Here is a 23,291-nt window from a genome sequence, read left to right on the forward strand (position 1 = left end):
CTAGTACGGGTTAAGTTAATAGTTAGTTTTTTTTAATTTTAATTATTTTATTCATTTAAAACAAATGTTTTAATGTTTATTTTATTTTTGAGAGAGAGAGTGCACGAGAGCGCATGGGGGAGGGGCAGAGAGAGAGGGAAACACAGAATCTGAAGCAGGCTCCAAGCTCTGAGCTGTCAGCACAGAGCCTGACGTGGGGCTCGAACCCACAAACCATGAGATCATGACCTGAGCTGAAGTCAGACACTTAGCCAATTGAGTCACCCAGGTGCCCCTATTTTACTATTATTTTTTAAGTAAGTCGACCTACCGTGTGGGGCTTGAACTCATGACCCTGAAGGGGGTGCTTAGCTGGCTCAGTCAGTAGAACAGAGGACTTTTTTTTTTTTTTTAATTTTTAAAAAACGTTTATTTAGTTTTGAGAGAGAGAAAGAGCACACGAGGGTGGGGGATGGGGCAGAGAGAGTGGAGGACAGAGGATGTGATGTGGCTCTGCACTGACAGCAGCGAGCTCGATGCAGGGCTCAAACTCACAAACCATGAGACCGTGACCTGAGCAGAAGTTAGACACTTAACCAACTGGGCCGCCCAGCCGCCCAGAACATATGACTCTTGATTTAGGGGTCATGAGTTAAACCCCGAGATCAAGAGTCTCATGTTCTACCAATTGAGCCAGCCAGGCACCCTGGTTATTCTTTTCTTTATGCTTTTTTTTGTATTGTCTAGATAGTTCCCTAATGAGCATGTAGTCCTCTTATAAGTTTTTTTAAAGCCTTGAAAAACATGGTCCCCAGGCATTCTCACGTGAATCTACGAGACTCTTAGTGTTTGCAGATCAATTCTGTTTTATTTTGTTTTGTTTCAGAAATTTAAAGTATAGAGTTAGACATAGACAAGGTTAGGCTTGAATCCAATCTCTGCCACTTACTAGCTATCTAATCTTGAATTTTTTACTTACCTCGCCTTAAGTCTCCTTTTCCTCTTTGTTCAATGGGACTGATAAGGGTACCTTCACTCATAGGGCTGTTGAAGATTCAAGGAGATCAGGCATGCTTAGCACAGTGCCTGTGATATATATAAGGACTCACTGGGGCTTCATCAAGAGGGTCAGCAGCCTGCCCGTTAATTCTGGTGAGGTTTTATTGGGGAACTGGTTAATTACAGTTACACCTTTACTGAGCAGCTAATAAAGTACACGGGACCAGCTAGCACTGTATTGGCTAAGATATCTGAAGACCATTAGAAGCCTGACCTCCAGTTTCTATAAATGTCCATGGCATTCTAGGGCCATGTTCACAAGGCCCCCACCCAAGTCAGCAGAACCTCCCTGCCTCCTGTCCCCCCATCAGTGTACTAACGACCTTACCGATGATGACAAGGATGAAAAGCAGAGTGGCCACGCCTCCTATTATGTAAAACATGATGCTGATGTGGTAGGCAAGCTTGTCCTGGTCTTCGATGTTGGGTACCAAAACAGGAGGGACCAAGAACCCAATTGCAATTCCAAGCTATAGAAGACAGAGACAATCAATCACAGTTTCCAACAGCCAAGAGGTGACAGCACAAATTTAAGGAGACTCCTGATAAGAAACATAAACCCTAACTTCCAGTCCTTCTTAAAACCCAAACAGGGATTGTTTCCCCCTCTCAAAATACCAGAGAGATCTTTCTTTTGATTGACAACTCAACTCTCTTTGTTGATTGACAACATGCCCCTGACCATCCTAATTAGCAATACCTACTGAAAAAAAAAAATCATAGTTGGGGTTCTCAACACAGGCTGGCTCTTCTCTAGCTACCGACTAATGAACAATCGTTCCAATACTTCCATCTTTATAGTAGACCAAAAACAATGCTGATTTTTTTTTTTCACTGAATTTTCATTTCACTGATCTGTCAACCTAGAGCTGAGAGACAGGTTGAGGGAAAATTTCTACATCCTACAACCCCAAGAACTTGCAATCGGTAGGAGATGACAGCCTAAAGTTGTTACCACATTCACAAATGTGAAAGCGTAAGTTCATTGTGTAAATAACTTATAATTTACAAAGCATCTGTAGTGTGAAGTCACATGCCACTGCGTAAAAATATACACACAGGACACAGGGACATGAAAACTGGCTATAAACACACATATACACACACACCAACAAATTAACATATCTCATACCTGTCTTAGAGTTCAAACTCCAGTGACCTGACAGATAACACGACTTGGGTGTTTCGAAGGTCAGAAATGCCTTGATTCAGTAGTGAATACGGGTGGCACAACTCCGGAAAGCCCTTCTGACACACATAATACCAAGGCAGAAATTGGAAAATAGCCTGAGAACTCAGGCAAGCCTCAAATTCAAAGAAAGAAGGAAGATGAGGAAATCTTTTGTCTTAAGGTCCCACTTGTCCGTTAGTGTATTTGAAAGGAACTGCAGGTAGAAAGCAAGATGCTTTCAGGCCACGCTATAACACCATTCACCAGCTTCCGATCTGCTGGCCACCTTGATTGGTTTTCCAGCCTGTCAGTTACAACCGCTCGGGATGGTGGTTCTCAGTTCCGGCATTGCTGCAAAAGCCATCATCAATAGGCTCAGAGTAGGGGTCTTCCAAGTGTGCCAATATGTAATCAAGAAATCAAACAGATCTTTAAAGCATCTACTATGTGAAAAAGTGCTCTGCTAGATATTTTACCAAGGTGCCAAGGTACCAAGGTATGTGACAGGGTTCACACCTTCAAAGAGCTTTATAATCTAGTAGGGCAGGGAGTGTAAAACAGAGACACAAAAGATAATACAAATGGTGATATTTGTGGATTGAAATGACACAATAGTATTGTTTGAAACTTCCTTTGTCATCCTCTAGTACAACCTGATTATTAAAGGGCCAAGTGGCGGCTGAGTGAGGTTAAGTTCTGGAAGGTAAGTGATTCATTCAGGGCCACAGGACTTTCTAGCAGAGTTGGGATGAGAAAAACACATCTCCTGGCCTCTCAGGCCAGGGCCTCCTCCACTGGGCCTGGCACGGCCCTCCAGGGCTAAGAGCCTTGAGAAAGGGCCACATGAGCAGGCTTTGCCAGATGAGAAGATATTTGATATCCTTGGAGCCTCATCTGATCCTTGGTCACAATGATTTGCCAGAGTTGAATCTAGCTTCTTAAGTGCTTATCTCCAAGACTTTAAGGGGTAAAAGCCAGCCCTAGACAAAGGGACAAATACAAATGCCACAACTCAGAAACAGGGCCCCTGCAGGTCATAGCTGGCCTCCTACACACTTCAGCATTGGAGACTTAGACATGGAACAGAACCCCGGAAGGTCCCTCTTGCAAGAATGAGGGAAGATATGAGATATCATTCAAGGCTCTGTGATTCTTTCATTCCCAAAAGGACCCTGATACAAGCTAACCAAGCCTCAGTAATCTTCTGCCTTGAGAAGTAAGTTCTCCCAGTTGACTCCACACTACACACCTGATCCCTCAGAGACTGGACTCCATTCTCAGTCTATACACTAGGCCTGAGTGAGTGTTATTCTACCCCCAAATCCAGCGCGGACACCTTCTCCAGCCAGTAGGACACAGCAACCAGCTGTAGGGGCCTGTGGTGACTCAGCCAGATAGCAACACTGCCTTGGTACACTTTCTCCAGCAGGAAACTGGCTTTGGACATACTTTCATGGGCATTGTGGAAAGCAAAAACGTAGGGACTGGATTGTCAACTGCTGTGTCTTTTGTTTTTTCAAGATATATTTATTCCTGCTTCTGAGAGTTGGGTTCAGTGAGAGGGTACAGCTCTACTCGGCTCCCACTTCTCAAGTCTATCCCCTGGCAGGTGCTCAGTCATGGTGGCTAGTTGGACAGATGGACGGATGAATGGACAGATGCTGGAAAACTCTCATCTACACAAAGCTGTCAGTATCACACAGGTCTGCCCACTAGGGTCCATGTTCTTTCTACAAACCACATTGGACTCAGAGTGATAAGGAAATAAATATGTACAGGAGAGAGGAGGGAGGATGGCTGTCCATTTCTTGAGCATCTACAGTGCACTGGGTATCTAACAGAACTTATCCTTTTTATTTAACCCAAGAAACTTTACAAAGAAGACAACAATGAGAAACAATGATGGTCCACAGCCTGCCTGGGGTCACACAGGCAGCCAGTGGAAGAGCTGGCCTCCTAAACCAGTTCTGACTCCAGAACCTGACCTCACCTTCCATCTCCCATGACACGTTGGTATACTAGTCAACACGGAAGTCTGTATTTCCACCCATTCAAATTCTGTCATGAATTTTCAAGGACACCTCAAGGGTAAAACTCAGAGACCTGCAGCCCAAATCAAAGAGATGGGAGGGTGCTACCCAGGCACCTCTCCTGCACTCACAAAACACAGACCCAGGCCATGAATGTAAATGATGAAAAGTCATCGTTAACCGGTTTGACTTGGTTTATGTCCTAGTTTTATCATCCTCAACAAAATATTAAGTCATGGGCAAAATACACAATGGGCAGTCAAACCGGTCTCAGTCTTAGCTCTTCAAGAGCTTACTCTTTAAAAATTGCTTTTAAAGCAGGGTTCGAAAAATAAATACAATACGATAAAAGTGGAGTTAGGTTCTCTTCATTTCTACAGAACCTATAGCAACATTTCCCAATGTCGCCTGAAAAGGTCTCCAGCCCAACCCCATTGTGATGCTTCAGGTCTGGGGTTTGTCCTGAATACTTGTAATTTGCATATGTAGGCAATCCTTAATCACCCATCAAGGAAGCTTGGGTGACAGTTTGGGCGTGGGTCTCCCAATGGCTTCCATGGGGCTCTGCTCCAGGATGTTTTCCCCGCTCTGCAGCCAGTGTTATTTGCAAAAAGTGATTGGATTATGTCCTTCCTCTGCTTAAAGCCCTGCAGTAACTTCCCCTTGTTTTTAAATTAGGTAAAAACCTAAACACACCCACAGGCAAAGTTCTGCACACAGGGTCATTTGGTCCCGGTCTGCTATTTGCTCCCTGGGACTCTATCACACCGGCCTCCTTTCTGTCTTTCAGATGTCCAAAGCATTTTGGACATGCCCAAGGATTTTACACCAGCTCCTCTGGCCAGACTAGAATGCCCTCCTGCTCCATTTCACCCGGTAAATGCAGACATCCGTCAGGCCTGAGCTCAAGCCGCACTTGTTCAGGGAAGCTTTCTCTGATGTCTCATCCGAGGTCAGGCCCCACACAGGTAGTTTTATATTTGTATGATTATTCAATGAACATCTGTCTCCCCAATCAGACTATAAGTTCCACAAGGGCAGGGCTCACATTTATCTCTAGAACCTAGCAAACTAATCAGTAAAATATGGAGCTTTTCACAGAGTACCTCAACCCTCAAAATAACCCCAGAAAGAGGGGTGTGTGACATTAACCCAATTTTATGGACGAAGAAACTGAGGCACAGAAAAGTGAAGCGACTTGCCCAAAGTCACACAGCTCTAGGTGGCAGAGCCTGAGTGTAAATACACAGTAGTTCTGTATCCAGAGCCCGTGAGTCTAATCACTATGGTTCACTTCACCCCAAAGAAGGTGTTTAACAAAAACGCGATGAATCAAAGGATGAAAAAGGTAGGCTGGGATGCTCAGTGTTCATTTTCTATTTATTTCTGCCCTTTCTGCAAACCCAAGGGTGATATCTAAACACCCTTGGCATGAGTCAAGTCACTGGCATGAGTCCTTCCAGAGCAAAGGTCACAGTCAAAAACACATCTGTGCAGCCTGAGGGGTCTGGGTAACAGCAAAAGGCCATACTCCGTGTAATGTGCTACTTGTCATTCTTGCTTATTACGCATGTGGCAGAGCACAAATAAACCCAGAAATCCGCCAGGCGGCATCGAAGAGGGTAAGATTTCCACACTTAATCCACTGCACAATACAACACGTGCTATGTTGCCTCTGAGATCCACAGAACCACTGTCCCCATCACCAACCACAATGGGGCATTCAACAAAGCCCCAAGTCACCACTGAGTCAGAACCGTGGCACAAAGCTTGCCCTCCCAAGTGCTGTGTGGTCATGAATATGCCCAGACCATTAAAGGAGAACCCTGGGGCTTCCACAAAAGGCAGGAAGCTCTGTGTCAACACTATGGTGAGGTCTTTGGTCCTAACGGAATAGAGACAGACCACTGGTCCCCATCTGAGCCCTGTGCTAGGGTCCCAGGCACCTCACCCTCCTGACCCAGGCCATTGAGGAGGTGGATGCTGTCCTTCTCGGTAGGAGGCAACCATCTCAACAAACAGGTTCTCACTTGCCCAACCTCCTTCTCTGCCCATTCCTCCCTGGAGCACACCCGCCATTCAGACAAAGATGGACCCGCTCTCAGTGCCAGGGCTGGGCCATTCCTGGGCCATTGTCTCATTTCCCCTGGGCACAGTCACCAGGTCAGGGCTGGGCATGTCTCTGGGATTTCAGGGCTCCCAGGAGCTGGCTCCCTGGTGCCAAGGGTAAAAAATGACCCATAACTGGGTGGGCAGCTTTCCCTGCCACAGAGCCCCTGGGCTTGAAGTCTTACTTCAAACGTGGTCTCCTGATGACCTCATGGGGGGCTCACTTTGCTCCTCGAGAAATTCACACCTCTGTTGTGTACATTTAAAAATGAGGGGCGCCTGGGTGGCCAGTAGGTGAAGTGTCTGACTCTTGATTTCAGCTCAGGTCATGATCTCAGGGTTCGTGAGATCGAGCCCCGCACTGTCAGTGCAAAGCCTGCTTAAGACTCTTCTCTCCGTCTCTCTCTCTCCCCCCTCCCCCTTGCATACTCTCTCAAATAAATAAACATTGAAAACAAAATAAAACAAAAACAAACCCCTCACCCTTCTTCCTTTCTGCCTCAACAGCCCTGGGAGACATCATCACTCTAACACAGTGGTTAAGGGCTCAGGCTCTGGGGTCAGAAAGACCTGAGTTCGAATCCCACCTCTACCAGTTATTAGATGTCTGAACGTGAGAAGTGGATTTACCTCCTTGTTCCTGTTTCCTAGTCCACAAAAAGAAGGTACCATTATCTAGTTATACTATCTAGCTCTCGGGGTTATTCTGAGCTCCTTCGAACAGACTGTGCAGCAGATAGGTAGGGGGTGCCGTAGGCCCAGCCCTCCCCCTGCACCCTCTCACAGCAATGGCGGACATGAGAAGCTACCAGGCCTAGGAGGCATGGTCTGTTTAGGGCAGCCAGACAAACCACCTCCCCGGTTCTCATCTTCCCTCCCCAGCTCCTTCCTCCTCACTGCTCTTTCTCAGTTCTCTCAGTCACCCTTGACCTTGCCCTCCCACACCCACTCTGTCCCCAACCCTCCCAAGCCCTCCCTGGAGCCCACTTTGAATGGCCAACTGCGAGCTCCCTTCCATTGCCATGTGCCATGTACGCAGGTGTGCATTCTTCAGCGCTGCACTGGCCACGAGGTCCCTGCTCGGGGACCACAAGGAGTCAGCCCTCTCAGAGGGAGGAAGGAGGTCCAAACCCCTCAGCCTGCTGTTCTGGGTTTTCTTCACCTAGTTAGTCCCATCTCTGCCTACTTCCCGCTGTATCCCTGGTACTCCGGCCAGATCAGATGAGTCACGATTCCAGTCTCTCCATGGTCTACTTTCTATCTTTATGCAAGCAGCTTCCTTGCTTGGAAAGGGCTCCCTCTTTTAATCTTTCAGAGCCCATCTCAACGTCAGCTCCTTCCCTGGGTTTCCCTTGATTATCCTAGCGAGGAGAGATCTCCCTGCCCTAAACTCCTCTAATCCTTTGGTGTTCTGCCATTTTTCTGACACGAATCTGGTGCCTGGTAAACTGAACAGGGGCTTAACAATAAATGGATGTTGAATGAATGGGGTTCAGCTGGCTGGTCTGTCAGGAACACATCACTCCCCTTCCAGATTAGCTGTGAGCCCAGACCTAGGGAAAGATGTGGCCGGAACTGTAAATCCAGACAAAGTCCGCAGGGAAAGTTTGGTGTCTAACTTCTGAGGCTGCATGGCTTGACGTCAGTGTCACAGGCATGGCCACCATTAGGGACGCCACCACTGATGCTTTGTCTCCCAGGACCACGTACATGTAGGGAATTATGTGCAACACTCATTGCCCATCCCCAGCGGGTACCGGTGTGGGCATTTAAACACCCCAAAAATGGTGCTGTTGAAGCATATAATTTGCACACTCTCATACGGCACTTAGACACGTTTACCCCTACGTCTGGTTAAAATGATGCAAACAGAGGCTCCGGGGTCCCAAATGCAAGGGAGTAGGCCAGAGTGAAGGCACTCTGCAGGAAAGGCACCTTCGGACCGGTAGAGGAGGCTCAGAGGGATATCCCGGCACTGAGTCTGTGGATGCCTCCAGAAAGAAGCACGGAGAATGGGGTGGGTGCCGGGGCACTGAAACACTGAAGCTCAACAAACAGTTTAATTGTGGAAGTGAGCCGCCAGCCACCTAGGAGCTCCAGGCAGCTCCTACGAAATGCCACGGTAAGCAATAATGTGCATGCAAAGCCCACTCATATGACTGTGTTTTGGAAATCCCCAGATCCAAGCCCTTGGCTTCTTTTGAAAAGGCCAACTCGGGATTAAGGAGGTAGCAGACGTTTATCAGGAACAAAAACAATCCCATTGATTTGGGAGGCCATAACTCACAAGGGGGTTTTTGGATTTAAAAGGCTAAGCTGAGGTCTCCAAGAAGTTAGGAAGCAGGGTCACAGGGGACAGTCATCACACCTCATCAACTCAAGAGGAGCTCAGCACTGTCAGTGTGGAGCCTGCTTGGAATTCTCTCTCGCTCGCTCTCGCTCTCGCTCTTTCTCTCTGCCCTTCCCCCACTTGCCGGCTCTTGCTCTCTCTCTTTCTCTCTCTCAAAATAAATAAATAACCTTAAAAAAAAAAAAAAAAAGACTCCCAGGGTGCCTGAGTTAAGCATCAGACTTCAGCTCAGGTCATGATCTCACGGTTCGTGAGTTCGAGCCGCGCATTGGGTGAGCTCCAGCCCTGCTTCAGGTGAGCACCACTTCTCTCTCTTTCTCTCTCTCCCCTCTCTGCCCATTGTGGTTCTCTCTCTCTCTCTCTCTCTCCCTCCCTCTCTCTTTCTCCCAGCCCCTTGCTCACTTGCGCCTCTCTCTTCTCTCAAAAAAAAAAAAAAAAAGACTTAGGACTCCCTCCCCATTCACAGGGTTTGTCCTCAAAACTAGGACTATCCTGGGGACTTCTACCCGGCCACTCTTGGACTTCTTCAGCCCTTTGGGGGAAAAGAGGTTAGGGAAATGCAGGAAGCGGCAGCTACTGAAATTAGGATAGCTTGCAATTGATTCTTTTTTTTTTTTTTTTTAATTTTTTTTTTTTTTTTTTATTTAATGTTTATTTTTTTTGAGACAGAGAGAGACAGAGCATGAACAGGGGAGGGGCAGAGAGAGAGGGAGACACAGAATCGGAAACAGGCTCCAGGCTCTGAGCCATCAGCCCAGAGCCCGACGCGGGGCTCAAACTCACGGACCGCGAGATCGTGACCTGGCTGAAGTCGGCCGCTCAACCGACCGAGCCACCCAGGTGCCCCAGCTTGCAATTGATTCTTAAAGACAACAACAGTATAACAGCTGATACGTGGAGCTCACCATGCCAAAGTCACCATTCTAAGAACTACTAAGCCGCACACACACACACACACACAATACACATACACAATCTTTTAATCCCTATTTTTTTTTAATTTTTTTAATGTTTATTTATTTTTTTTTAATTTTTTTTCAACGTTTTATTTATTTTTGGGACAGAGAGAGACAGAGCATGAACGGGGGAGGGGCAGAGAGAGAGGGAGACACAGAATCGGAAACAGGCTCCAGGCTCTGAGCCATCAGCCCAGAGCCCAACGCGGGGCTCGAACTCACGGACCGCGAGATCGTGACCTGGCTGAAGTCGGACGCTTAACCGACTGCGCCACCCAGGCGCCCCCAATGTTTATTTATTTTTGACAGAGAGAGTGGGCGAGCGCGCATGAGCCGGGGGAGGGGCAGAGAGAGAGGGAGACACAGAATCCGAAGCAGGCTCCACGCTCCGAGCCGTCAGCACAGAGCCCGACGCAGGGCTCGAACTCACAGACCTTGAGATCATGACCTGATCCGAAGTCGGACGCTCCACCAACTGAGCCACCCAGGTGCCCCTTTTAATCCCTATTTTAAATTTTTTTTTTCAACGTTTATTTATTTTTTTTGGGACAGAGAGAGACAGAGCATGAACGGGGGAGGGGCAGAGAGAGAGGGAGACACAGAATCGGAAACAGGCTCCAGGCTCTGAGCCATCAGCCCAGAGCCTGACGCGGGGCTCGAACTCACGGACTGCGAGATCGTGACCTGGCTGAAGTCGGATGCTTAACCGACTGCGCCACCCAGGCGCCCCAATCCCTATTTTAAAATTGAGGAAATGGCATTTGAAGCAGCTTACCCAAGGTCACATAACGATACGTGATAAGGCTAGACTTCAAGCTCAGGCCATCTGTACTGGTCTGTACTCCTAACCATTAGGTTAAATCATGAGGTGCTGGCTATTAGCCAAACTAAAAGGAAAAGAACTAATGCAAAACGATCACCTCCTATGTGCTAGGCAGTGTGCCAAATGATTTCTCACACGTTAGCGCATTTAATCCCTATGAAAACCCCGTAAAGTTGGCATCATCGTGTCTAGTTTGGTTTTGTTTTTGTTTTTTTAATTTTTTTAACGTTTATTTATTTTTGAGACAGAGAGAGAGCATGAACGGGGGAGGGTCAGAGAGAGGGAGACACAGAATCTGAAACAGGCTCCAGGCTCTGAGCTGTCAGCACAGAGCCGGACGCGGGGCTTGAACCCAACGGACTGCAAGATCATGACCTGAGCCGAAGTCGGCCGCTTAACCGACTGAGCCACCCAGACGCCCCTAGTTTGGTTTTTATAGATGAGAAAACATCTCTGATTTGCCCAAGGTCACTCAGCTTCTAACAGCAGGACTAAGAGTCAAACACGCGACTAGCTGACTCCAAATCCAATAAGCAGGGTGAATTTCACGGAAGAGACGGCCCTCAAACACCTGGTAATTCCTCCAGTCTTCAATGTTCCATTCCGTAATCCAAGCACCAACTCCTAGGTCTAGCTGTTGGAGGAAGAGGTATCTCCAGCCATAGTCTACTTGGTTTACTCCTTAGTTACACCCCATGGGCTTTCTTATTCTCATGTAGTGCTGAGTTTTGTTTGGGTTTTGTTGTTGCTGTTTCGTTTTTTCCGCAAGCGGTGGTTGTTGTCTCCCCAGCTAGGTTGTCAGCACCTGGAGGACAGGGTCACCGTTTAACATCGCCTCGTGTGACTCCTCCCCACACTGCACCCAGCACAAGGCCAAGGGCAGCGATGACTCTTGGGAAATATCTTCTAAACAAAGAGATAACTCTTAGAATTATGTAGCTCAGACCTAACTCAAGTATTTACAGTCTCCTCAATGGCAACCGGGTTGGGCACAGTAGCAATTAGCTGTGTTCTGAGAGTTTACCACCAAAAGAACGCAGACGTGAGGTGGAACGAGACGGAGAAGACCTCAGATTTAGGCCTCTCAAGATTAGATATGGAGGCCACTGGAACATGGGCCAATCAACTTCCCACCCTCAAACCTACACTCAGGGGGCACCTGGGTGGTTCAGTCGGTGGAGCATCCGACTTCGGCTCAGGTCATGATCTCACGGTTCATGAGTTCGAGCCTGGCATCCGACTCTCTGGTGTCAGCTCAGAGCCCACTTCAGATCCTCTGTCCCCCCCTCCCTCTGCCCCTCCCCCGCTCACCGTCTCTCTCAAAAATAAACATTTAAAAAAAAAAATCTATACCTGGTATTTATTGAGCACCAACTGGTAGTACTAAAAAGTAAGGGAGGGGGTACATGGTTAGTTCAGATTATGTTCTCATGGTTTGTGAGTTCGAGCCCCGCGCTGGGCCCTGTGCTGACAGCTCAGATCCTGGAGCCTGCTTTGGATTCTGTGTCTCCCTCTCTCTCTCTGCCCCTTCCCTGCTCGCTCCCACTCTGTCTCTGTCTCTCTCTCTCTCTCTCAAAAATAAATAAACATTTAAAAAAAGATTAAAAAGTAAGGGAGGAGACAAGAGCTCCTATCACCAAGCTTATAAGCTATCTAATATACCTTGATCTTGACCTACAGCCTTGGTGCTGGGTTTCCTCCTCATCTTTGGGGGGGTGCAAAGTAGCTGAAGAGCAGAAGCACCCTAGGCTGTAAACAGAGAAGATGCTACGTTTAGGGGAAGGGTCTGAGTTCTATGGGGAAATAGATATATTTTTTTTTTTTTTTTCTTAAAAAAAAGCCGGGGAAGGGAGATGCTGACAAAAGGCTTTCTTTCTGTTTTTTAGCTGAGCCTCCTATCTGTGCCTGCTTTCAGTCATCCACCCACAAGCCTCTGGGTACACACACTCCTCCTTTTCAGGGGTGGGGTTCCTCTTGAAACTGTCCTCCTGATGAGATCTGTAAAGGGTCAGTTGGGTTCTATGTGAGGGCAGACGTGAAGCCTCCTCTGCTTCCCTTTTTACTAAGAGCCCAGGTCGCTACTGTCCTCACCACTCAAAGGTCCCTTTGTTGACAGCACTGATGGCCAAAGACCACAGGCTTACAGAGCTTCCCCATGACTCAGCTGCAAAAGAGGAAAAGCGAGGGGGCATCTCGCAAACCACCAGGTCACCCGAAGTGGCAGAGCACAGACCTCGCTTTCTCCCAGTGTCTGTACATGTGAAGTAGACAACGTGCAAAGCTCTATTCAAATGCTCGGTCATGTCGCACCAACTCTGTCCCAGACGTCCCCACACAGCAGCCGACGGACACATCCTACTGTCCTGTGTGCAGATGGTAAAACAGCCCAAAGCACATGCGATGTCACACGCTGTCACCCCTAAAAGTAGTTTCTGTGACAATAAAGGTTTCTAACCCTCCCGGATTTTCTCCTACGTCAGATTGGACTTTCTTAGTGACAGCCCTCCCCTTCTGATTTTCAGGGGTGAAACTCAGACCCAGGTGATTACTCACAGGCAGGCCCTAGAAAAGTTATTGTTTTGTGGGTTGCCATGGAAAGATCCAGCTCCTTTCCTCAGGGTGTGCCTCTAGAAACAGACAGGCTGGGTCCATGCAGTCAACTTCCTAAGTGAACTAACCCTGACTCGTGATGCCAAGGAGAAATCTAGAAAGAGAAAGAAATCTAAGCCTTGCAGCAGGAAAACTATTAGCCACCCATATGGAACACCACCCCAAGAGAGCAGCAGCATCAGATCCGGCCCTGTAATTTAGGGAGTTACTCAGGGACCTACTTACACAAAAACCTCTCCCAATATCCTGCTCTGAAGTCACCTCCCTCCCACTTGGCCTGACATTTCCACTATTACTCACTCCATCAGTTACTCCCTTAGAACTCCATCCCTCCTCCCTTAAATCTCTCCTTCAACCTCAGCGCTCAGAATGGCACCTAGAGCAAAGTAGATGCTCAATAAACATGCGTTCAATAAAAACAATAAACGTTGTGCTGCACTGTCTCAAAAACCCCATAGCTCCCCAGAGTCGGCTGCGTAGGTAAGAGCGCTGAGCCCCTATAAACGGAGCGTGTGGCCACTAACCCAAGACACGCCAAGAGGATGCGCGCCTTCATCCACTGGCTCTCATGGGTCACAACACCTGCTGTCAACTGGGGACCCGTGTGGATGCAATCCAGAACAAGCAGAATTCAAAAAGACAAAAACAGGATGGCCGGGAGCGTGTGCGGGTTACTCGCAAGGGACAGAGATCTGGCCCAGGGTGGGGACACTGTAGGAAAGGCCATGGATTTTTGTGGAGCAGTAGGAAAATACAGGGCTAGCCACTCCTGGGACAGACAACGGGGTACCCTCTACCCTCAGGGGACGGAGGAACTTTGGAGACAGAAAAGGCGACATCTTCGACATCTTTGCAAGAACTGCCCAAGCCCCAACAGTCTCTGTTAGCACTGATCACTGCCAGGAGCTAACTGTAAGGAGGCTGGGAGGAAATGTGGTAAGGCCAAGACCACCGGGCTCTCAGAAGAAAGCTTCTCACTCTGGGCCCTGTCTCCTGATGGCGTGAACCAAATGGGCTCTGTGCGGTGCCAGTGATGAGGGAGCCAAAGCGTGCCAGTGATGAGGGAGGACAAAGCACGAGCTAACAACCCCTTCCCCCCAGGTGGGAGACTGTGACATTCCTCAGGCATTCCTGGCTGCCCCAGAACAAAGGAAAGGGAAAAACAAGTGGTTAACCGATAAAGATCAGAGTCATGCCGGAAGTGAGTCTCCATCAGCTGGCAACGATCTTAATGATTTACAAGAAAAAAAGGCAACCTCCAGAAACCTATAGACTCGATTCCTCAGAGTCCTGACATCACCCTCCTCTCCACAGGATAGAAAATCTCAAATAATCAGTCACTCTTCACAACCTCGGTGCAACTCTTTCTGCCCACTGAGCCTGTCCCCGAGCTTGAGTAAAATCACCTTTTTCTGCCCCTAAGACAGCTCAAGAATTCTTTCTTGGCCATCAGCTCTGGACACGCCCCCCCCCATCACTCCAAAATCACATCACCACCCCTGCTATTCACCTGCACTGAAGAGAGGAGCCATGCTAGGTACACGCAGACTGAAAAGCTGCTTTGGGCCAACCCTCGACAAAAGCCCCTTCTTGGAATCAAAAGGAATCAGGATGCTCTGCATGACTCCTGGAGCCGCAGACTGTCTCAGCTCAAGAGGTTCAAGTTAGTAGAAATGCTCCAGAAAGGGGGAAGTTCTGGAGAAGCTCCTACAGCCAGAATGACCAGAGCTTATTCTGAAATGAAGAGCTGGCTCTAAAGGCAAGAATGCCAAGCTCTGGGTACAAATGGAGGCTGTGGTCTTCAAGCCACGTACAGTCCAACAACATGGCACCTCACAGAAGAGAGAGCACCTGATTCGTGCCCAGGAAAGCCATTTTATTCCTCGAGGGTCATGGGGCAAGTCCAGAGTCTTTTTTTCTTAGAGGCAGTTAAAAGCCAATGTGTGCACAATGTTTCAGTGTTCAAGGCACCTCCACATCCAGCACATAATCTAAGCAGCGAGGCAACCCAGTGAGGTCAACGGTAGGAAACCCAAAGTGCAGGTGAAGCTCTATGGTGGGCATATTGTGTTCTCCGTTTCCTGGATTTAAGCAACTGGCCGAAGTCACAGAGCAGTGAGGTAAACATTGGGATGTCTGATGCCCCCATCCCCAGCCCTGCTCTCTTCCCTTAGAACCTCGCTGAGCCGCTACAAGGCACCAAGCAGCTACACGTCCCAGGAAGACATGGTCTGAGACTCCAGATGACCCAGGGCCTGACGGGATCATCTGCAGTGAGTTTGTTTTATGAATGAGGCACGAGTTTGGGACATCATAAAACAGCTAACACGCTTACTCTGTACCTCTTAGCAAAGTTCCTTCTGGACAGTGAATCAGAGGCAGTCCACTGGGAAGAGAGAATACCAATGTCTCCTTAAGTCCCTCTAAACAGACCAGCCGATGATCTGGGCTCTGGGAATACAACTTCATCTCCCCCCACAACAGCCTGCGAAACCAAACACTAGCAAGGAGGACGGTCTTACTCCACAAATAGAGCGAAAGTTACCGACGACGTGCCTGCCTGAAGGCCACCTAGCAGACCAGAGGCTGAGATTGTCTCTTGGTGACAGGGCCAGTGACACTCCTGCGACACTCGGGAAGCAGGGTGGTGAATGGTTGGAGGACAGGAAGTCGCTCCAGAAGCCAGAGAGCCCTGATCTTCACCCGTCACGCCCCCCCTCAGCCAGCCTCACACCCCCCTCAGCCAGCCCGGAAGAGAGAGGCTTTAACCACCCGCTGTTCTTTCTGAGGACCTGCTTCAAAGGTTCAGGAACTGAGGATACAAGTGGAGGGGATTTTCTCAGGGGGCCTAGTCACACATAAAAGGTGGAAAAGATTAGTAAGAGGGTTAAGTCAAGCTGCATTCTTCACTCACCCCCACCCCCACCCTCCTGAGGCCACGCTGACGTGTTAATAGACGATAAGCCCGGAAAGCCCTCTGGAATCTTCCTTCAACAAGGTGAAGATAACGCCCCACAGCTAAAGTGTAAAATCAGAGCCCCAGACTTCCATCTTCCCATCTAGATATCTTCAGTGGCTGCTGTGCACCAGGCATGGCCTCTTCTGGCCCGTGTGCTCTGAGCTAGGTCTTGTGGGGGCTGACCTCTATGCAGGAGGGGGGTGACGCTGGCCCCAACCAGCTCACCGGCTGAGAGAGTGGACCCAGGGGGGGCTGCTGAAGTTCCCCACGTATGACACCGGGGAGGCGGGCCTGCGGGCAAAAACTTCAGGGACGGCAGCAGAGATGGGGAAAGTGGTTGTCATCTAAAGATGCCTCAGACAGTGCTGCAGAGGCCAAGTGTGATAGGGAGAGAGAGGATAGGTGTGGGCTCAGTCACATGTATGGAGGGCTTGTTTGATTCCAAGGGCTTTCACATACACCCTCCCTCACATAACTCTGGTAGCAACCCTGTGAGGCAGGTTTTCTTGCCATAGATAACCACGCTGATGCCCACAGAGGGCAGGTGCCCTGCTGGAGACCCCAAACACAGCGTCCAGCAGGGCTCTGGGGTCCGGGTTCCATGGCTTCCACACCACGAGCTCTCACACTTGAGTGGGCAGCAGAATCCCCGACAGAGAATCAAGAACACAGATTCCTGAGCCCCACCCAGAGAGGCTAATTCCTTGGGTCTGTCCTGGTGCCCAGGAATCTGCATTTTCAACAAACACCCCGGGTGGTTCTGGTGCTAAGGTTCACGGCCCACACACTTCATGGTGGATCTCCGCTGCCCTCAAGGAAAGAAGTCAAGAGACCGTGCTCAGCTGCTGTCTTCCTTAGGTGTCCTAGGCGGGACTGGCAAGAGAGAGAGATATCTGTATTCCTGCCAAGCTCCTTGGTAGAGGAGAAATGTTCCTCTGAATGAACTCATCGAGTGGTTCCACCAACATGTCCAGCACTGAACTGGAAGCCCAGGGCAAAGGTCTGAGGAGGCACAGATTGCTTAAGGGGCAGTCACCACCCCAAACAAACAGCCCATTGGAATAGGCCCTGACTTAACACGATGGCTCACGGCTGCTCATTTCCACATTTCTGAGTGGATGGAAACAACAAATAGCCTCATGGATGGACAGCTGCCTCCAAAGCCATCAAAGCAGCCCAAGCCATGCCAACAGTCATTTTAGGCAGAAAGCAGGAATTTCCAGGGGAGGGGAGAAGGGGGGGGGGGGGGAAAAAACCCCAACTGTGCTTCACCTTCATACCCCTCCCTCTGGGGCCAGCAGAGCCGTCTAATCAAAATGGGTCTCCAGGAAATGAAAGGAACTTGTGTTTACCTCCTCCGTAGAGAAGGAGCAGACAAGAGCCAAAGCAAACACTGCTCCATTATGAGGTTCTGAGACACACTGTCTAATTCCAAGAAGATGGTCAGCAAACAAAGCCCAGGCCTGCCTCCCGTCTCCCCTGCCGCACACACAGATGGCACTATTATCTGCCCGCAGGCCCGAGCAAGGCCTCATCTTGAACCGTGTGGGGCTGAGAAGCTGAGCTAATGTTTTCGCACAGCACAAAAAAAGGAAAGATGCCTGGAATGAGGTCAGAGAGCAGAAGAATCGAGATGGACCACCGGAGCCCTGCAGGAAGCCCTCCGACCTCTGAATGACTCAGTTAAAGAAAAAGGCTTTTAGTCCCGCAGAATTGAGAGAAGGGAGTGCTTCACTGGGTTAAGGTCAGGGACTGAGCTGCAGAGAAGTCAGGAGACAGGGAACAAAGAGAGAAGAGGAAACACCAGCTTTCACATTAACCATACGGTTCTTTATCCTCCCTGAGGGGGTTCCAACCCTTATCCTGAAATCCACATGGGGCTGTTTGATGTTGGGGGTTGGGGGGAGCTGAAGTCAAGGAGAGGACATCCTGTTAACAGCACGGCTGGAAAAAGATCAAGAACCAGGCAGTAGAAAACAGCTGCGTCTACCTGAGAAGCCTGAACATCCGACTTCTTTCAGTAGAACCTTAAGTTTGTGAGACTGAGGACTGATTGTGCGGGTAGGGGTTGGCCCCTATCCCGGTCACCCCAGAGACTCCAAAGTGTTCATCACAGACCACAGGTGTCATCACCACATGCTGGGAAAATAACACCACCTCCCAACACCTATATACAGTTTTAGTTTGAGCAGCTCTCAAGTGGGACAAGTCTCCATCACAATACTGCCTGGAAACTTCCTGGAATGGCCCACCCTCCCTAGTCACCCAACTCCTGGCCACTCCACTCATTAAGAATCAGCTCCGAGGGGCGCCCGGGGGGCTCAGTCGGTTAAGCATCCAACTCTGGATTTTGGCTCGGGTCATGATCTCACCATTCATGAGTTTGAGCCCTATGTTAGGCTCCATGCTGACAGTGTGGAGCCTGCTTGGGATTCTCTCTCTCTCTCTCTCTCTTGCTCTCGCTCTCGCTCTCCCATCCCACCCCACAAAATAAATAAGTAAACCACAAGAAAAAAAAAAAGAATCAGCTCTTAAATGGCCTTTACTGATGTCAATACTGATAATATCTCTTCTTCATTTAGCACTTCTTATCTGAAAAATTCTGCTAGCTAAGAGCCCTCCATTTGCCTCATTTAATCCCTTCCTTGACCTTCTGCAGTAGCCAATATTATCTCCAGCTTATAACAGAAGTCAAAACGTAGAAAACTGAAGGGATTTGTCCAAGGGTATACAGCAGAGCTAAAGATAGTGTTCTCAACCACACTGGGTCTGGCACAGTTCAAGGGACATAGTAAGGACGTCATAGCTCTTTCCATTGAAGGAGTAAGATTGAATCACATCAGAAAGACAAATCCAGGTATGACAGTCCCTTCCTCCAATGACCTGAGCTCTCAACTGAGTAGTCACCTTAATCCCTGTGTATTAATTTGTCCATCCATTTGTAGGCACCTGTTAGGCCTGGAGCACTGCTCTGAGACACAGGAGAGGTGTGTTAGCCAAGTTTCCAGTCCTCTGACAAGTTTCCCATGTAGCCAAAAGAGGAGGAGGAGAAAGAAGGGAAAAGGACAGGAGACGAGATAAGGAAGAGGAGGAAACACAAACCTCCAGAAAACAAAGGCCAGTATCCCAGTGATCTTAGCAAGCACACAGAAGGCCCAGAATGTACTCCTCCAAGCACAGAGACTGATGAGTTGATGGTAGGAGGTGAGCAGGTACCCAGCCAGAAGGAAACACCTCACAAGCAGTGGATTTTTTTTTTCTGGTAAAACGCACATAACATAAAATTTACCATTTTAACCACTTCCCTCCCTCCCTCCTTCCTTTCTCCTCTCTTGTCTCTTTCTTTCTTTCTTTCTTTCTTTCTTTCTTTCTTTCTTTCTTTCTTTCAGTAGTCTTCATGCCTGGCATGGAACCCAACCCGGGTCTTGAACTCATGACCCTGAGATCAAGACCTGAGCCGAGATCAAGAGTTGGGTGCTTGACTGCGCCACCCAGATGTCCCATTTTAACCACTGTTATTATTTTTATTTTGAGAAAGAGAGCACGAGCAGGGGAGGGGCAGAGAGAGGTGAGAGAGAATCCCAAGCAGGCCCTGTACTGTCAGCGCAGAGCCTAACATGGGGCTCAAACTCACGAACCGTGAGATCATGACCTGAGCCAAAATCAGGGGTCAGACATTTAACTGAGGGAGCCACCAAGGCACCCCCCCCATTTTAACCATTTTTTTTTTAACTGTATGGTTCAGTGACATTAAGTACATTCATATGGCTGTACAACCATCACCTGCAGAACATTTTTCATCTTCCCAAACTGAAACTCTGTGCCCATCAAACACTAACTCTCCATTCCCTCCTCCCTTAGCCCCTGGCAACCACCATCCTGCTTTCTATGAAATTGAGCACTCCCTGTACTTGTGGTAGAATCAAAATAGATTTAATCTTTGTCCCTGGCTCCTGCCACAAAGCTCTAAAAGCCCTTGGAATTTCCTGAGTGAAAGGAGTATCTTTTGTTCCTCGTAAGGAACTCCTTTCCATCACACCTGAATTTCTGCTATCGAGGTGCCTTAGAGTAAGGCCTTTGGATGGCTTTAGGATGAGATTATCTCCAGAAAAATGTGGGATTAGAGTTTGGGAACTTTCAGCCCCATCCTCCCCCCACCCAACCTCTGAAGTGGGGAAGGGAGCTGGAATTTGAGCTCTATAAAAACACATGAACGAGGAAATTCTGCGAGCTTCCTGGTCAGTGAACACGTCACACCAGTACTGGGAGGGTGGCATGCCTAGAGAGGCCCCCACATCTTTTCCATCCGGCTGTTCCTGAGTTGGGTCCTTTATAATAAACAAAGAAAGTAAGTTACTTACTTTACCAGTAAGTAAAGTGTTTACCTGAGTTCTGTGAGCCATTCTAGCAAATTATAGAACTTGAGTAGGGGTCATGGGAACCCTCAGTTTCTAACGGGTCAGTCAAAAATATGGCTGCCACCACCAGGACTTTCCAATGGCATCTCCAAATGGAAGCAGTCTTGTGGAACTGAGGCCTTTGCTGGTGGAGTTGGTCAGCATTAACTCCAAGTAGTTGGTGTCAGAATTAAATTGAATTGTAGGACACCCAGCTGGTGCTAGAAAATTGGAGAACTGGCTGGTATCAGAAAAAAGAGGCACATCGATACCTCATATAAGCGGAATCGTATAGTATCTCTCCTTTGGTGGACTACCTTATTTCACTTCACATTTTCCAGGTTCATCCATGTGTGACATGTGTCAGAATTTCCTCCCCTTTCAAGGCTGAAAAATATTTCATTTTATGTGTATTTCACATAACACATGTGTAGATGGACACTCAGGTTGCTTTCACTTTTTGGCTATTGTGACTGATGTTGCTATAAACAGGGGCATATAGATAACTGTTTAACTTCTGCTTTCCATTCTTGTGGGTAAACACCCAAAAGTAGAATTGCTGGATCACATGGTAATTCTATTTTTAATTTTTTAAGGAACTGCCATTGTGTCTTCCATATGACTACACCATTTTACATCCCATCAGCAATGCACGAGGGCTCCAATTTCTCCACACCCTGGCCTACACTTGTTTCCTTCTTTTTTCTTTTTTTGTAGCCATCCTACTGAGTGTGAGATGGTATCTCGTTGTGCTGTTGATTCGCCTTTCCCTGATGATGGGCATCTTTTTATGTGCTTATTGACTATTTGTATGTCTTTTTTTTTTGGCAAAATACTTATTCAAGTCCTTTGCTCATTTTTAAGTGAGATTGTTTCTTTTATTGTTCAACTGTAGGAGTTCTTTATATATTCTGGGTATCAACCCCTTATCAGATACATGATTTGAAAATATTTTCTCCCTTTGCATGCGTTACTTTTTCACTCTGTTGATAGTGTCCTCTGGTGCAAAGAAGTGTTTTATTTCGATGTCGTCCACTGAATCTATTTTTTTTCTTTTGTTGCCCATGCTTTTAGTATGACAACCAAGAAATCATTGCCATCATCACCAAATCCAACATCAGTAAGCTTTTTCCCAACGCTTTCTTCTAACGGTCTTACGGTTTTCCCAGCACCATTTGTTGAAAAGGCTAGTGATAATGATGTGTCAGTGTAAGTTCATCAATTGTAACAAATGTGCCACGGTGGCTTATAGTTTTCTCAACACTGTTTATTGAAAAGACTGGTGATTATGATGTGTCAATGTAGGCTCAACAATTCTAACAAATATACCGCTCTGGTGGGGGATGTTGAGAATGGGGGAGGCTATGCATGGTGGAGGTGGAGGGTAGGGAGTATATGGGAAATCTCCGTACCTTCTACTTAATTTTGCTGAAAACCTAAAAGTGCTCTAAAAAAATAGTATTTTTGGGGGGGGCGGGGGGGGGCCTGGGTGCCCAGCTCAGTTGATTAAGCTTTGGACTTCGGCTCAGGTCATGATCTCAATGGTTTGAGGGTTCGAGCCCCGTGTCGGGCTCTGTGCTGACAGCTTGGAGCCTGGAGCCTGCTTCAGATTCTCTGTCTCCCTCTTTCTCTGCCCCTCCCCTGCCCACACTGTCTCTCTGTCTCTCTCCCTCTCTCTCAAAAATAAATAAACATTTAAAAAAAATAGTCTTTTTTTTTTTTTTTTAAGTAAATGGTTTCCATTGGCCTTAGCATCCTTGTTGAAATCATTTGACCACATATGTGACGGTTTATTTCTGGGCTCTCTATTCCATCAGTCTATATGTTTGTCTTCGGCCAATACCGTACTGTCATGATTAGTACAGCTTTGTTATCAGTTTTAAAATCAAGAAATGTGACACCTCCAATTTTGTTGTCCTTTTCCAAGATTGTTTTAGCTATTCAGTGTCCCTTAAATTTCCACATGAATTTTAGAAGCCATTTTTCTATTTCTGCAGATAACATCATTGGGATTCTAATGTGGAACTCATGGACTCTGGAGATTTGTTTTTGGTAGTATTTCCATCTTAACAATATTAAGTCTTCCAGCAGTCTTGGGCGAATTTATTCCTAGGTGTTTTGTTTTTGATGCTCCTGTAAGTGGAATTGTCTTCTTAATTTGCTTTTTGGATTGTTCATTGTTAGTGCACAAAAATACAATTAGGTTACAGTGTTGCAAATTCAGTTTGCAGAAAGGAACTAGTCCTTGGGAGCACAGCATGGGGAAGGGCGGAGAGGGAGGGAAAATGTATGCAAAGAGGCCGTGAAATGTCCTACCAGTTTGAATGTGGCTTTATCTTGGTCGGGTGTTTGCCTGATTGCTATCTTTGAGGAACCTCCAGAATTCCCATAAAGAAATTATTTTAGCTGGTTTCTAGTTTATTTAACATTTCTGTGGGGGAGCTAGGGTCTGAAGCTTCCTGACCCACCATCTCGTTGATGTCACTCTTCAACGCATAAGGCTTATTCCCCAAGCAGTGAGTGTATCTCCAAGGAGACAATCAAGGAGCCACACTGGTCACAGCAGACAGACCAGACTGGGAGGGAACAAGAGACAAGCTGGACAGAAATGGGGAGGAGTAGGGGTCTTAGCGTGCTAACCCGAAGACTTAGACTCGATTCCACGGACTTGCCAGGCTCCTGCGACAATGCCACCAAGGCAACAAAGACAAGATACAAGTCAGACCAGGCCAACCTGAACCTTCTTCAGTGCCCTGAACCGAAGGTCAAGGAAACAAAAGGAATAGGGTGCATCAGCCAGGTTCCACCTCACATTCCACCAGAGCCTGCCCTCAACCCCCACCCCCAT

General features: G+C 47.8%; 1 protein-coding gene across 2 annotated transcripts in view; it reads right to left on the reverse strand.

Annotated features, from left to right (window-relative positions):
• FLVCR2 (FLVCR heme transporter 2) overlaps positions 1 to 23,291 on the reverse strand; it is a 57,082-nt gene that overhangs the window by 25,377 nt on the left and 8,414 nt on the right. For both annotated transcript variants that reach the window (XM_047080322.1, XM_047080323.1), the window contains exon 2: positions 1,367 to 1,508. In XM_047080322.1, coding sequence (XP_046936278.1) covers positions 1,367 to 1,508 — 142 coding nt within the window. The remainder of the gene's footprint in view (positions 1 to 1,366; positions 1,509 to 23,291) is intronic.

This window comes from Lynx rufus, unplaced genomic scaffold (genome assembly GCF_022079265.1).
Source record: "Lynx rufus isolate CCGP_SWC_20201006 ecotype Redwood Valley unplaced genomic scaffold, mLynRuf1.p SCAF_17, whole genome shotgun sequence".
Taxonomy (NCBI): Eukaryota; Metazoa; Chordata; class Mammalia; order Carnivora; family Felidae; genus Lynx; species Lynx rufus.